This window comes from Acanthisitta chloris, unplaced genomic scaffold (assembly GCF_000695815.1).
Source record: "Acanthisitta chloris isolate BGI_N310 unplaced genomic scaffold, ASM69581v1 scaffold9139, whole genome shotgun sequence".
NCBI classification, from domain to species: Eukaryota; Metazoa; Chordata; class Aves; order Passeriformes; family Acanthisittidae; genus Acanthisitta; species Acanthisitta chloris.
Window position 1 is genome coordinate 1 of NW_008689786.1, and position 13,197 is coordinate 13,197.

General features: G+C 40.8%; 1 protein-coding gene across 1 annotated transcript; it reads left to right on the forward strand.

The window, feature by feature from the left end:
- Positions 1 to 9: 9 nt before the first annotated feature.
- On the forward strand, positions 10 to 6,313 carry CRIPT (cysteine-rich PDZ-binding protein). The gene is made up of 5 exons (XM_009081559.1): positions 10 to 25; positions 164 to 229; positions 1,580 to 1,634; positions 2,298 to 2,401; positions 5,862 to 6,313. The coding sequence occupies exons 1-5, from the start codon at positions 10 to 12 to the stop codon at positions 5,924 to 5,926; spliced, it is 306 nt and encodes a 101-aa protein (XP_009079807.1). The 3' UTR covers positions 5,927 to 6,313.
- Positions 6,314 to 13,197: the final 6,884 nt, after the last annotated feature.

Below are 13,197 nucleotides of genomic sequence, written 5' to 3' on the forward strand. Positions count from 1 at the left end.
GGGCCAGCCATGGTGTGCGACAAGTGTGAGTGCGCGTCCTGCCCCTCCGGCCCCGGCCCGAGCTGCTTCCCTCTGGCTTGTCCTTCCCCCCCCCCAGGGCTTTGTCTGCGCGCGGAATGGAGCGTAGCTCAGATGTTTACCTTTGTGATGTTTCCTTACGCAGGTGAGAAGAAGCTCGGTACGGTGATCACCCCCGATACGTGGAAGGATGGTGCCAGAAATACTACAGGTAAACCTCGGTGGAGCTTAACCCTTGTTTTCGAGGTATCGTAAATCCGGTTGGTTGGCAGCTGTCCTGTCATCTTAAGGCTGTGCGCTGGTTTCGGCTGGGATGGGGGTAATGTCTTCCACAGGGCTGCGTTTGGATTCGGAGTGAGGATAATGTTGATAACACACTGGTTACAAGAGGAGACGGAGGGGAAACCTCATCACTGTATACAACTTCATCGTGAGGAGAACTGGAGGGGCAGGCACTGATCGCCTCTCTGGTGACCAGTGACAGGACCCAAGGGAATGGTCTCAGGTTGTGTCAGGGGAGGTTTAGGCTGGGTATCAGAAAATGGTTCTTCACCCAGAGGGTGATCAGACACCCTGAGAATGGAACCTTCACTCAGAGGGTGGAACAGGCTCCCCAGGGCAGTGGTCACAGCATCAAGCCTGACAGAGTTCGAGAGGCATTTGGACAATGCTCTCAGGCACATGGTGTGGTTCCCAGGGATGTCCTGCACAGGGCCAGGAGTTGGACTAGATGATCCTCAAGGGTCCCTTCCAACTCTGATTATTCTGTTATTCTGTGTTTTGGTTTCTGCTCGCTTAAATCAAAGATGGTTTTTTTCTCACGTCTCATGCTCTGCCAGTAAGAAGGTACACGAAAGAAAGTGGGAGGCAGCACAGCTGGGACAGGTGACTTGAACTGGCCAAAGGGTTATTTCACACCCAGTATATAAGCTGGGAGAGGGAGGGAATTCCCCAGAGGGCAGGCTGATCTGGGCTTAGAAACAGGGTCTGGCATCAGTTCACAGGTGATGAGCAATTGTATTGTGCATCACTTGTTTTGTTTTGTTGGTTTTTGGTTTCTCTTTCTCTTTTTATTATCCATTAGTATTTTACCTCGTTCTCTTCTCAATTATTAAACTGTATATATAACTTCTCCTCCCCATTCCACGAGGGTGGAGGAAGAGGGGAGGAGAGAGTGTGAGTGGCTGCGTGGTTCTTGGCTGCTGGCTGGGGTTAAACCACGCCAGGCTGACATGCTGAATCACTAATCAAGTTAAATCTTAACTCATGTAGTGTCCCTCCCATGCTGATTTAATGCATTGGGAATTTATGTACCCAGAACTTTGGTATTGAACTTGTCTCTGTGGCTGTTTTTTACTTCCTGTATGGAACAGTGATGCACAAACAGAGTATTTAAACAGAGTGTAAAGTCTCCTGTTGTCCTGTCTCTTAATGCTACGCTGTATGTTTTATCTCTCTTTGTGACCTTGTTTGTGTGTGTGTAAAAGCTGTAAACTGAGCTTTTTAAAGTATGCTTGGAACTGGGAAACTTACTCGTTTGTGGGTTTATTCTTTTTTATAGAAAGCGGTGGCCGCAAATTAAATGAAAACAAGGCATTGACCTCAAAGAAGGCAAGGTTAGTATTTAATACTGATTTTAGCTAAAAAGATCCCTTAGCAAACTAAGTCCTGTTTCTTGCATATCTGGGCAACTAATTGAAGCCTGTCCAAAACACACAAATAATTGTGGAGATTATGATACTTGATTAGTTGGTAAAAATATTTCATGGGTGCTTTCTGCTCAGTCATAAAGCAGAACATGAAATCATCATCAAAATCATCATTTTAATCATAAAATACTTGTGAGCAAGTATTTCACTTCAGTTCTTACTGGAACTGCTAGGGCTTGATGCTTTTGTAGGAGAGAAGCTGAGAAGGCTTATTTTCTATGCTAAGATTGCCAGAATAATCTCTTGAGCATTTCCTTGATATCTGAGGGACTCTTTGTGATACAAAGGGTCAAGATGCTGCTGGAAGGTGTTTTAAGTTCAAAGACATGTAGCATCTTAATAAAAATGCACATTTTTTTCACAGGATGATTTGGGTTTGTCTGTAATGCAAGAAATCTCTTAATAGGGCAAGTGGGAGCTTTTCTGTTTACTTTGTGCAGCCTATTAGAAATAATCCTTGTATGACCCTTAATTCTAGCTTTTGCCCTCTGGTATAGACATTTTAGGATGAGGCAGGAGAAATACTTCATTTCAAGGTGTATGAATAAAATACTTTTCCTTTTTTTCCAGGTTTGATCCTTATGGAAAGAACAAATTTGCAATATGCCGGATTTGTAAGAGTTCTGTCCATCAGCCAGGGTCTCACTATTGTCAAGGATGTGCCTATAAAAAAGGTGGGTTTCACTGACTGGAAAATACCCCAGTTTGGTTTGAAGCAAGAGAGGAAGTGGAACAGCTGAATTTGTTTGGCCTCACAAAGAGTAGGCTAAGATGAGATTTAATCACTGTCTTCATCAACTCACAGGAAGACAGAGAACATGGAGTCAGACTCTTCTGAGGTGCACAGTAATAGACTAAGAAATAATATACATAGGTTAGAATGTGGAAAATTCCAATTATGTACAAGGAAAGCAATTTTTCAGTGTGAGTGATCAAATACTTAGTAACGGGTACCACCAGAGGTTGTGAAATCTCTACAGAAGACATGCAGAGCTTGACTTGAAAAGCCCTGACCCAACCTCTTCCAAGTTGGCAGTTTTGAGTGGGGCAGGAGCAGGACTAGAGGCTGCTGGAGATTCCTTCCAGCCTCTGTGATTCTGCTCTTTTAGAATGTTTCTGTTATCTGAAGCAGTAGGTTGGGAAGAATAAGCTTAATCTTGGTAATTGCATAGAAAACTATCATCTAGATTTTTCTTCGTTTAAAAAAGAAAATCAGATTTTGTAAAACTCAATTGCTTGTTACGATCCCACTTCTGCTTCCTTCTCTCCCCTTTTTATAATACCTAAATCTAAAACTAAATAGTGTCCCCCCCAAAAAAAAACCAAAAAACCCACACCCAAACCAAAACCCAAACACCCTAGACCCACCCACCCCCACCGCCCGGAAAAACAACCCACGAAACAACCAAAAATCCAACTTTTAATCTTGGTAAATGAATAGGTTAGTTCAATAAAAGTAGAATACCTGGGAAATAAAAGGCAAAGAGGTAAAAATCACTTGCTTTTCCAGCTCGTTTTAGAAAGTGTCTGTGAAGGCAAATCATACTCATGGTTGTCTGTGAGCCTTCACCTATTCATCCTTTCAGTGGCTTTTATTCACCCTTTTTTATTCACCCTTTCAGCCATTGAAAGGTTTATTTTTCTAAAAGGAGGACCTGGTCCTCTTGTGAACATGCTTGATGCATTACACGTCAAGCTGCTCTTAAAGTGAAACTGAAAACTAAAAATATAAACACCATTCCTGGAGCAAGATATTGCATGGTGCAGTACATAATACACAAAATCTTTCTGTACTTATGAGTCATGTGTGAAATTCTTCTTATAACTGGAAGCTTTCTAGCTCCCTTATTCATAACAAGACATCAGTGTTGTTAAAAACTGTTCAAAAATTGCTGAGGCAAAAAGTAATCAATTCCAAGCAAATTTGATGGAGACCCTTAAAGATATAAAACTTTTATTAGTCTTGTGATTTTGAGTAGGTGAAGAGAAAGAGTTCAAACATGTAATTCCTGGATGGGAAAAAACCCATCATGAACTCAGTTACATGATTTAATACCAAGGAATCCATATAGCACACAGATATGAGGTGAAGCAATTTTCAGAGGTAGAGCTGCAGCTAGCCAGTGGTAAATTTTGTTTATGAAATGAATTGTTCAGTAAATGTGTGCTGTGTGAGTCAGTGGTTTAGCAGCCTGCTGTAGGAGGGCTGCCTTTTCTAGTTGCTAGATGCTCACCAGATGGCTGCCTGAATCCCATATGGCAGAACCTTGTTCTCTTTTGTAAATTTATGGCTGGTGTGTGTGGGTTTCAGTATTTCATCTTTGTCTGCTTGTGTATCCTTCCAGGCTGAATCTGTCTTCTTCATAAAATCCAGAACTCTCTTTAGTGTTTTGAAGTACTAAAACACTTTAGTAAAAGCACTTTAGGTTCTAGTTCTGACCATCATGTGGTTGTGCCATGTTTCTTGAAGGAAATGCAGTCAGTCATATGGCTTAGTGCTTCAGCTGTTGCATATATCCCTGAAACTGAGAGGCAATCTAAAGTTAATTATTCCTCAGTTTAGACCTGAAGGGAACATTTTGTGGGCTGAATTTTGCATTCCAAAGTAAATCATGTGGCATGTTCCCTGCTCTTCTCTTTCCTAATGGACTCCTATGTGTCCAGTCACATGATGTTGGCATATAAAAGCACATTATTTGGAGAGAGTTAACAGGAATAGTTGCCACTTGACATTTTTTCTCTGCTGATGAATGGTCATGTAAAACGAGATGTTGCCCTACCAGACAAAAGATTAACACCTTTCTACTTTGAAAGAAGAGGGAACATTGAGACAACCTGCCCCTCTGCCCCTGCCAGACTTGCATACTTTTTGCTGCCCTACTCTTTTGGCTTGACACTCTTTGGGTTCAGGACAAAGTCCTCTGGCACATCAGTGGTCACCTTCACTTCGGCTCTCAAGTATTCTTGGTGTCCATTGTTTCTCACTCCTACGCTATAAATACCTTCATTCTAGGATAACATGTTCTCAACTTTCTTAGTTGCATGAAGCTCCCCACCTGTTAATGTCCCATTTAGCAGTGACTTTGTTGTGACTCTGTTTTCTTAGCCTTGCTACTTTCTATCCATCTCAGGCCTCAGTTTGGCTACAGTACTTAAAAAGTTTAATAATACACCATTTTTACCCGTTTGCCAGATGTGAGCCTTTCTTGGCTCTTTTCCAGTATTCCAGCAAATTACAGAGGCTTCGGGCAGTGTGGTGAATTGTAATGCTCTCAAAATAGAGCTTATATTTTTAAGTGCCAGTATTATACATATGCTGCAAATAGTAATTTGTATTTGAAGTCATAATATTGCTTCTAAATTTGCAATATCTGTTGAGAAAATGCACTGATAGATTGCCAGTGAGAGCTCATGTGAACAGTTTTTTAAAAACAGTTTTTATAAAAACGTAGCAAATATGTTTTCTAAGAAAGACTTTAATGATTGAATATGAGCCAGCAGTGTGCCCAGGTGGCCAAGAAGGCCAGTGGCATCCTGGCCTGTATCAGAAACAGGGTGGCCAGCAGGACTAGGGAAGTGATTGTTCCTTTGCACTCAGCACTGGTGGTGCCACACCTTGCGTACTGTATCCAGTTCTGGGCCCCAAGGAGGCTGGAGCATGTCCAGAGAAGAGCAGCAAAGCTGGTGAAGGGTCTGGAACACAAGTCCTATGAGGAGAGGCTAAGGTGACTGGGCTTGTTTAGTGTTGAGTTGGTTCAGGGCTGAACTTACCACTGTCTACAACTATCTGAAAGGAGGTTGTAGCCAGGTGGGGATCAGTGTCTTCTCCCAGGCAACTAGTGACAGGATCAGAGGACAAAGCCTCAAAGCTGCACCAGGGAGGTTTAGGTTTGACATTAGGAAGAATTTCTTCACAGAAAGGGTGATTAGACACTGGAATGTGCTACCCAGGTAGGGGGTGGAATCACCATCCCTGGAGGTGTGAGGAGAGACTGGATGTGGCACTTAGTGCCATGGTCTAGTTGACATGGTGATGTTAGATCATAGGTTGGACTTGGTGATGTCAGAGGTCTTTTCCAAGGTAATTGATTCTGTGATTTTAAAATAATTTACACATCTTTTGTGTCCTTATAGGCATCTGTGCCATGTGCGGCAAGAAGGTCTTGGATACAAAGAACTACAAGCAAACTTCTGTCTAATTGTATTGACAAGTCTTTTTATGAACTTCAACTTTTGTGACTTTGTACAGTAACTTTTCTCTAAAAGAATTTGTGAATATTGCTTTCTGGAAGATAATGCATTTACTTGGAATGAGATGAGAGATAAAGACAGCCTGATTGTTTGCCTAAAAATGTACGTAATTTTTGGTTCTTGTTGGTTTAGCACTAATGTTAACTGATATTTGAAGGTAATGGTTTGTAGCAAATGATGCAGTTCAAAGGGAATGAGAAGATGTATAGGTTGAAACTATGTTAACATCATAACACAGATCTTTGAGATGAACATTTTTATTCTTTTGGTCTATCACAAGTCTTCTGCTTGTCTCAGTAATATTTTGTAGCTGTAAAAAATATGAGCTTGTATCATAAAGTATCTTAATTTAGCTCTATACCTGTAAGTATTTATAATTACTCCCAGCCCAAACTATTACATCCTTGCTTTCCAGATTTTAATGCTATTGTCCTTTTGAATTTTGTTTCTGCCTACAGTATGGTTGGTTAAATCACAGATTATTAAACTACTGAAGTCTAGTGTGTTATCCTGCTAGTTCTTTCTTTGGCATTGTCATGGTTTAACCCCAGCCAGCAGCCAAGCCCCACACAGCCACTTACTTGCTCTCCCCCAGTAGGATCAGGGACAGAATGGGAAGGGTAAAAGCTAGAAAACTCATGGGTTGAGATAAAGACAGTTTAATAGGAAAAGCAAAAGCCATGCACACAGCCAAAGCAAAACAAGGAATTAATTAACTGGTTCCTCTGGACGGGCAGGTGTTCAGCCATCTCCAGGAGAGCAGAGGCCCCATCATGTGTAATAGTTACATAGGAAGACAAATGTCATCACTGTAAACATCACTTTCCTCCTTTTTCCCCCCACTTTATATACTGAGCATGATGTCATATGGTATGGAATATCCCTTGGGTCAGTTTGGGTCATCTGTTGCTCCTGTGTCTCTCAAGCTCCCAGTCTCCTGGCCTGCACGGCACTATGAAAAGCAGAAAAGGCCTTGGCTCTGTCTAAGCTCTGCTCAGCAACAACAAAGACATCTCTATATTATTGACCCTGTGTTCAGCACAAATCCAAAACACAGCCCCATGCTAACCATTGTGAATAAAATTAACTCTACCCCAGTCAAAACCAGCACAGGCATTAAAACTGATCAGCTATTCCTTTGTTAGCCTCCAAGGAGGCTTTACATATGGCATCTGGTGGCCTAAGGCAATAAAATAATGAGCATCAATTTCTAAATGTCTCAGTCTTAGCATTTCCTAATTTAGCCTGGCTTTTAAATAATTGGTTTGCCACTGGCTTGTGAATTCTGTGATGTAATTGCTTATATACATGTCAAATTTGAAAGATCAAAGCAGGCTGCCTTCTCTTTGGCACTGGTTTGATAAAAGACTTGAAGTAAGCCTCTCAGAACATGAAAGACCAAGTGTGGCTCTGCAGTTCTTTTGTCCTTTGCTTAGTTTCTACATAAGAAAGCAATTTCTGATATGGAGCATAGTAAGTGTTCACTGTGCATACATTTTAAGTGAAAAGAATGGTACTCTTAATTCATGATGCAGTTTTAACCAGACCTATGTAAGTGTTTACTTCTCCCAGCAACTTCCTCTTGGCAGTCTCATGATTTTGCAATTTTCAACTAAACCAGAAAAACTATCAATAGGAATTTCCCTATAAATAGAAACTCTGCTTTAGGTTTCCTTTTGTTCTTTTGCATGACTAATGGAAACTGAAAAATTGCAGTTTTTAATATGTGATAGTGGCAGAAAATGAAGAATACTGGGGATATAGTTATTCTTTGCACTTAGCTCCTGCCATGCTGTAATTCTGCTGCAAGCAGCCCTCTAAAGGGTATTGTCTGACATTCTCTGTCACCCATAACTACCCATTATTGAGCATTTGTCACCAAAGTTGCTTGTTCCAAATGTGTTAGCTCCCTGCAATTACTAAAGGGGTAATTCTCAACATTTTATATTTACTAAGAAGCTTTGTCAGGATAGTAGAATGAGCTAGGTCTCCCAAAAGAAGAGAGGAATGCTGCTGCTTTTTATTTTAAAAGCTTCACCTATTGTAACGAATGGAGGTACATGGATTAGCTAGCTGCTGATAGCTTGGTGGTGGCCACTTGTTTCCAAACACGTCAAGGAAATCCACTCTTAGCTAATATCTCTTATGACACATCCTTTGTATGGATGAAAAGAAAATGTCTATGATTGGCTTCAAGTTTTGCAGCAAGGGCTTGTCAGGAGTGTGTGTGACAATTTCAGATGGCAGATTCTCCGATACACTCTGAACTCTTCACCCTTTATGGGTGTGTGCAGTAAGACTGATTGATTTTCGCTGTTCTGTGAATAAAACTTGTTTTATTGTCATCCTAAAACTGGCCAGTATCTCTATTTCAAAAGCATGACATTGTAATTCTTGAATATATGATATGAATTGAATGTGTCACAGAATCACAAAATAATCGGAGTTGGAAGAGACCCTTGAGGATCATCTAGTCCAGCTCCTGGCCCTGCACAGGACATCCCCAAGAATCACACCATGTGCCTGAGAGCATTGTCCAAACACCTCTTGAACTCTGTCAGGCTTGGTGCTGTGACCACTTCCCTGGGGAGCTGTTCCATTGCTCAACCACCCTCTGGGTGAAGAACCATTTTCTAATATCCAGCCTAAACCTCCTCTGACTCAACTTCAGACCATTCCCTTGGGTCCTGTCACTGGCTGCCAGGGAGAAGAGGTCAGTGCCTGCCCCTCCACTTCCTTTCATGAGGAAGTTGTATACAGTGATGAGGTGTCCCTGCAGTCTCTGCTTCTCCAGGCTGAACAGATCAAGTGACCTCAGTCTCTCTTCATATGGCTTCCCCTCAAGACCCTTTACCATCTTCATTGCCTCCTTTGGACACTCTCCAAGAACTTACTATCTTTCTTATATTGTGGTGCCCAAAACTGCACACAATATTCAAGGTGAGGCTGGACAAGTGCAGAGTAGAGCAGGACAGTCACCTCCCTCAACCAGCTGGCAATGCCCTGTCTGATGCACCCCAGGACACAGTTGTCCCTCCTGGCTGCCAGGGCACACTGTTGACTCATATTCAACTTGTGATCAACAAGGACCCCCAGGTCCCTTTCTATGGCACTTTCCAGTGTCTCATTCTCCAGACTGTATGTAGAGCAATATTCATTGCACTCTTTAAATACTGGCACAGTATGAACTCTTGCCTCATTTTGTAATGATTTAAGATCAACAGGGATTTAAATAATATGATACTTTGTTCATAATTATTTTGAAAATTGAGCTTTTATGCACCTGTATCCTGTTACTGGACAGCTGCTCTTGCATGTTAGAATACATTTTTATTGTTAAAGAAGGATGGGGTTTGTTAGGCTTTTCTTTAATTGTGGATACAGTGCTTTGTTTTTCTAGTGATTTGTACATGCTCAGGATCTTCCATCTGTAGCTCTCAAAGCTTCTTAACCTTGTGAGAGTTTCAGTTCTCAACATCTGTAAAATTTGCCAATATAACAGTCAGCATTCAAAAAAAGATTATTTTCAAAGCATTGTTTTGGAGTCTCATTGCTATATATTTAGATCACCAGCCATCTCCTGAACCTCTGAGATGCGCTGCAGTTAAAGGCAATCGTGGCAAAGAAGCACTTAAACGTAGCTTTTAAGTTTATATACACCTTCAGTATAATTGAATTGTCATATAAAAGCATACTGTTGATACTAAAAATGTTTTGTTAGCATGGGATGCCTTTCCTTAGGCATTATGCAGTGAAAAACAAAAGAAAATTTGCAATGGAAGGTTGCCAATTTTGTTTAATGTACTGAGAAGGACACAGTAATGTTCCCAGATGATCAGCATGTCCTCTAAATCACAGGTTACATAAGAGATTTGTGCTGCCAAATTTAGTGGGATTAGAATTTTCCTCAGTACTGCTGAATTCCTATACTGTCCTTGCTGTTCCTGCATATTCGTTGGCCAGAGCTATTACTGAGCTAAGTATAAGCAACGTTTTGGTGCAGATTATTGAGAGAAAAGAACAGATTAGCTGTTACTGTGCCTGTAGCAGTCAATCAGGTGAAAATTGAACAGGAACTGTTGAAGGGTCCTTGTATCGGGGTGTTCTCACATTCTTCCCCAAGTTGTTTTGGTTTGGTTTTTTAACCCTGCTCTTCCTGCTGCAGAAGCTGGAGAAGGGACCATCCAAGGATAGTCACTTGGCAATACTCTGTTTCAAAGCATTAGGACTATTTTAACTGTTTACTTGAAGGAATGAGGTGGGGTTTTTTCCTCTCGTTTTTTTTTATCTCTCTTGGTTTTATTCTGTTCCTTCATCATCAGAAGAATAGCAAGAAAGACTTTGTCCTATATACAGGGATGTCACTTACTGCTTTGTATTCAGTTTTTCTTGAATATGGCCCAGACTTGCACCAAAATCTTTTACATAGCAAAATAATGTATGTGCAAGTTTCAGATGGTAAGTCTGTTGCAGCTACATGCTTGTTCTGGTATCACTCCTGTCATCAGCCCATCTCTCTGCAGTGCCTCAGATTGCACAAATCTTCCAGTTCTGTACTAGCTGAGCATTGTTCCATCCAGAGATGCTTAGCCTTGATAGGGCCTCTATACTTAGAATAAGATTCTGAAGCTAATGAAGTCTTTAAAAGAACCCTTGACAGGTCATTGTTTTTCCTGGATTGAAACTGGGCTTCCTGATCTCATGTAAGTATATATGGTCTAAAGATGAACCCCCTTCTGTCATTTCCTTTGGATGGTGGAGAATCCAAGAGCAGGTTTTGGGATGATACTGCCCAGTCACTGACTTAGCAGTTGCTTAGCAGAACAATCTACTCAGTGAGATCAGAATGGGATCATGACTGTGTATCTTTTGGCTCACAATTTCTTCCCAGATCACTGGTTTAGAAAAAAAGAATAGATGTGTCTGGGTGCAAAATGGAATTAATACCAGTGACAGGAAAACTCACCCTGAATATCTTGAGAGAATGAACACATTTCTGCATCATAGCTGAGGTTTGCTATTAAGCAAAAATATTTTGGGTCTCTCAATCAGCAGAGCTGGTTGGACAATCTGAGAAGGCATGATGAGAGTCCTTACAAAGAACAGAGCCAAATGTTTCTTCTAGTGAGGATTATAGATGTGCCTCACGTGAAGATCAGTTGGTTTCGAATGGCTTGTCTTCCTCCCAGACATGTGCTTTTATGGAAGAAGTTATCATCTGAAATTCATCAGAAACTGCTTTTTCATCAGCTTTTATGGGTGGGGGCCATAGTTCACTTTGCAGAACTTGCATGAGGTATGCATGTGTTCATCATGTCTGGCTAATGACTGCAGAAAACGTGAGTTCTCTGTTGACAAGGAGTGCTTACTTCACCCACATAAGGGCAACAGTAACAGACGTGTTGAAGGAACCTGGGAGAATTTGAAATCTTGCCAAGGAACTGAAGAAAGAGCCGAGTGAAGTTTTCTCCATGTGGCTATTGCTACTAAAGACAATTTTGTTATATGGTTCACGAAGACACCACTGACACCTTTTTTGCCTTACTGCCATTCACTTGTGATAAGTAGCAAGTAGATTTTTTTAGGCATCACTGAATTGATGGCCAAATAACTACCAGATAAAATAAGTAGCAGACATTTTCAGACTGGCTTTCTAGTAGAAAACTTCTCGAAACTGCTCCTTCCTTTCTGTCTATCTCTTTGCACTGAAAGATGCAAACTGAACTTAGCAATGTTAGTGACTCATTAAGCATAAGCACTTCCAGCAAATGCACTTGCTATCTGCTTGTCTGCCAAGTGTTATTGGGAAAACAAATGTTGAGGAGGGTTTTTTTCTGCCTCATCATGGTCATGGTGATTAAATATCAGTATTGTTAACTGTTTCAGGTCACATACAAACACACAGAACTCAAAGTTGCCATTTTTTGCTAGCTAATGGATCTCATCACGAGCATCTTAAATATATTGTAATCAGCCCAGTCTTTGGGAAATCATTGCTTGCTGTTAATTTTATGTTCCTCCTTTTGCTGCCATAGAAGGTAAAGATTTTAAGTTGATTCAGCTCCCAGATTTTGCCATGGACATTTACTGTTCTGATATGTTTACTACCATTCAGTAACACAGCAGTGCAACTAAGACTATGTGTAACAAAAGGCATGCCAAGAGAGTTGGCATCTAGCCAAGTCCAGTTGACATCTTTTATTGATTAAAATACTTAAATGCTAATTGGATTAAGCAAAGACTTCACTCTGACATCTTAAATCTCTGCCTTCCTATGGCATGCTTTTGAAAAGGTGATGACATTTCAGTGGTGAATAGCTTTCGTTTTACAGCTTCCAAAAGCAGTGTTTTCTAAAGGGTGAGAAATAGGCAAAAGTGATAAAAGGGAACGGTTATTCTATGGATTTTCAGATTTGTTTGTTTCAGTTTGTTTGTATTGGGGTTGCAAAGAAATCTTTAAAAGGTCATACATATTTTGTGTGCAGTGGTGTCAGCCTGAATTTGAAGAGAGCCTGAAGCGGTGACTGAGTCATTCCATCTCAAAATAGATCCTTGTTTGGATAATGAGATATTAGTAACATTAATTGTTGCCATTGTTATCAGAATACATGAAATCTAAATCAGAAACTTGCCAAACTGGCACATTACCCAGCCTAGGTTAGGGTAGTGGACAGGCAAGTAGATCAGTATGGATTTGCACAGATTTGGTAGAGCTGCAGTGAAGAGGAAGAAGAGAGCATCATGCACTCACTCCATGTGGCATCCTGCAGTGCTGCTGTGGAGGCTCCAGGCAGAGAAGTCCATGTGCCTGTCCTTGTGGTAGCTAAGAAAAATATGTGTCTACTAGTGAGGGCACCTGAATTCAGTCTCTGGGAGTCAAAGTATTCAAATTTCATGTCTGTGGCAGATTCTAAAATATTACAAGTAGTGAACTGTGTGGGTGACTCTTTGAAGCTTCTTGGAAAACTTTTTAGAGTACAGGAAATGCAATTTGTTTGTTTTGCTGATAATATTCACTCTCTTTCTTTTTTTCCTGTTATATCCAGATTTCCTATTATAACTACATCTTTGCACCTGCTAACATACAGGCATATGTTATTGGTGAACTTTGAGTAAGTGCAGCACTGATAGTTGCACTAGGAAAAAATAAACAACCAGATATTATGATGCATGAAGGAAAAAACCCAGTTTTTAAAGACTGTCACATACATTCATTATA

What these genes read in the sequence shown, in the direction of transcription:
- CRIPT (XM_009081559.1), top strand. An exon ending in TGGTGCCAGAAATACTACAG is followed by an intron (nt 230 to 1,579) that starts GTAAACCTCGGT and finishes TCTTTTTTATAG; the next exon opens with AAAGCGGTGGCCGCAAATTA. An exon ending in TTGACCTCAAAGAAGGCAAG is followed by an intron (nt 1,635 to 2,297) that starts GTTAGTATTTAA and finishes CTTTTTTTCCAG; the next exon opens with GTTTGATCCTTATGGAAAGA.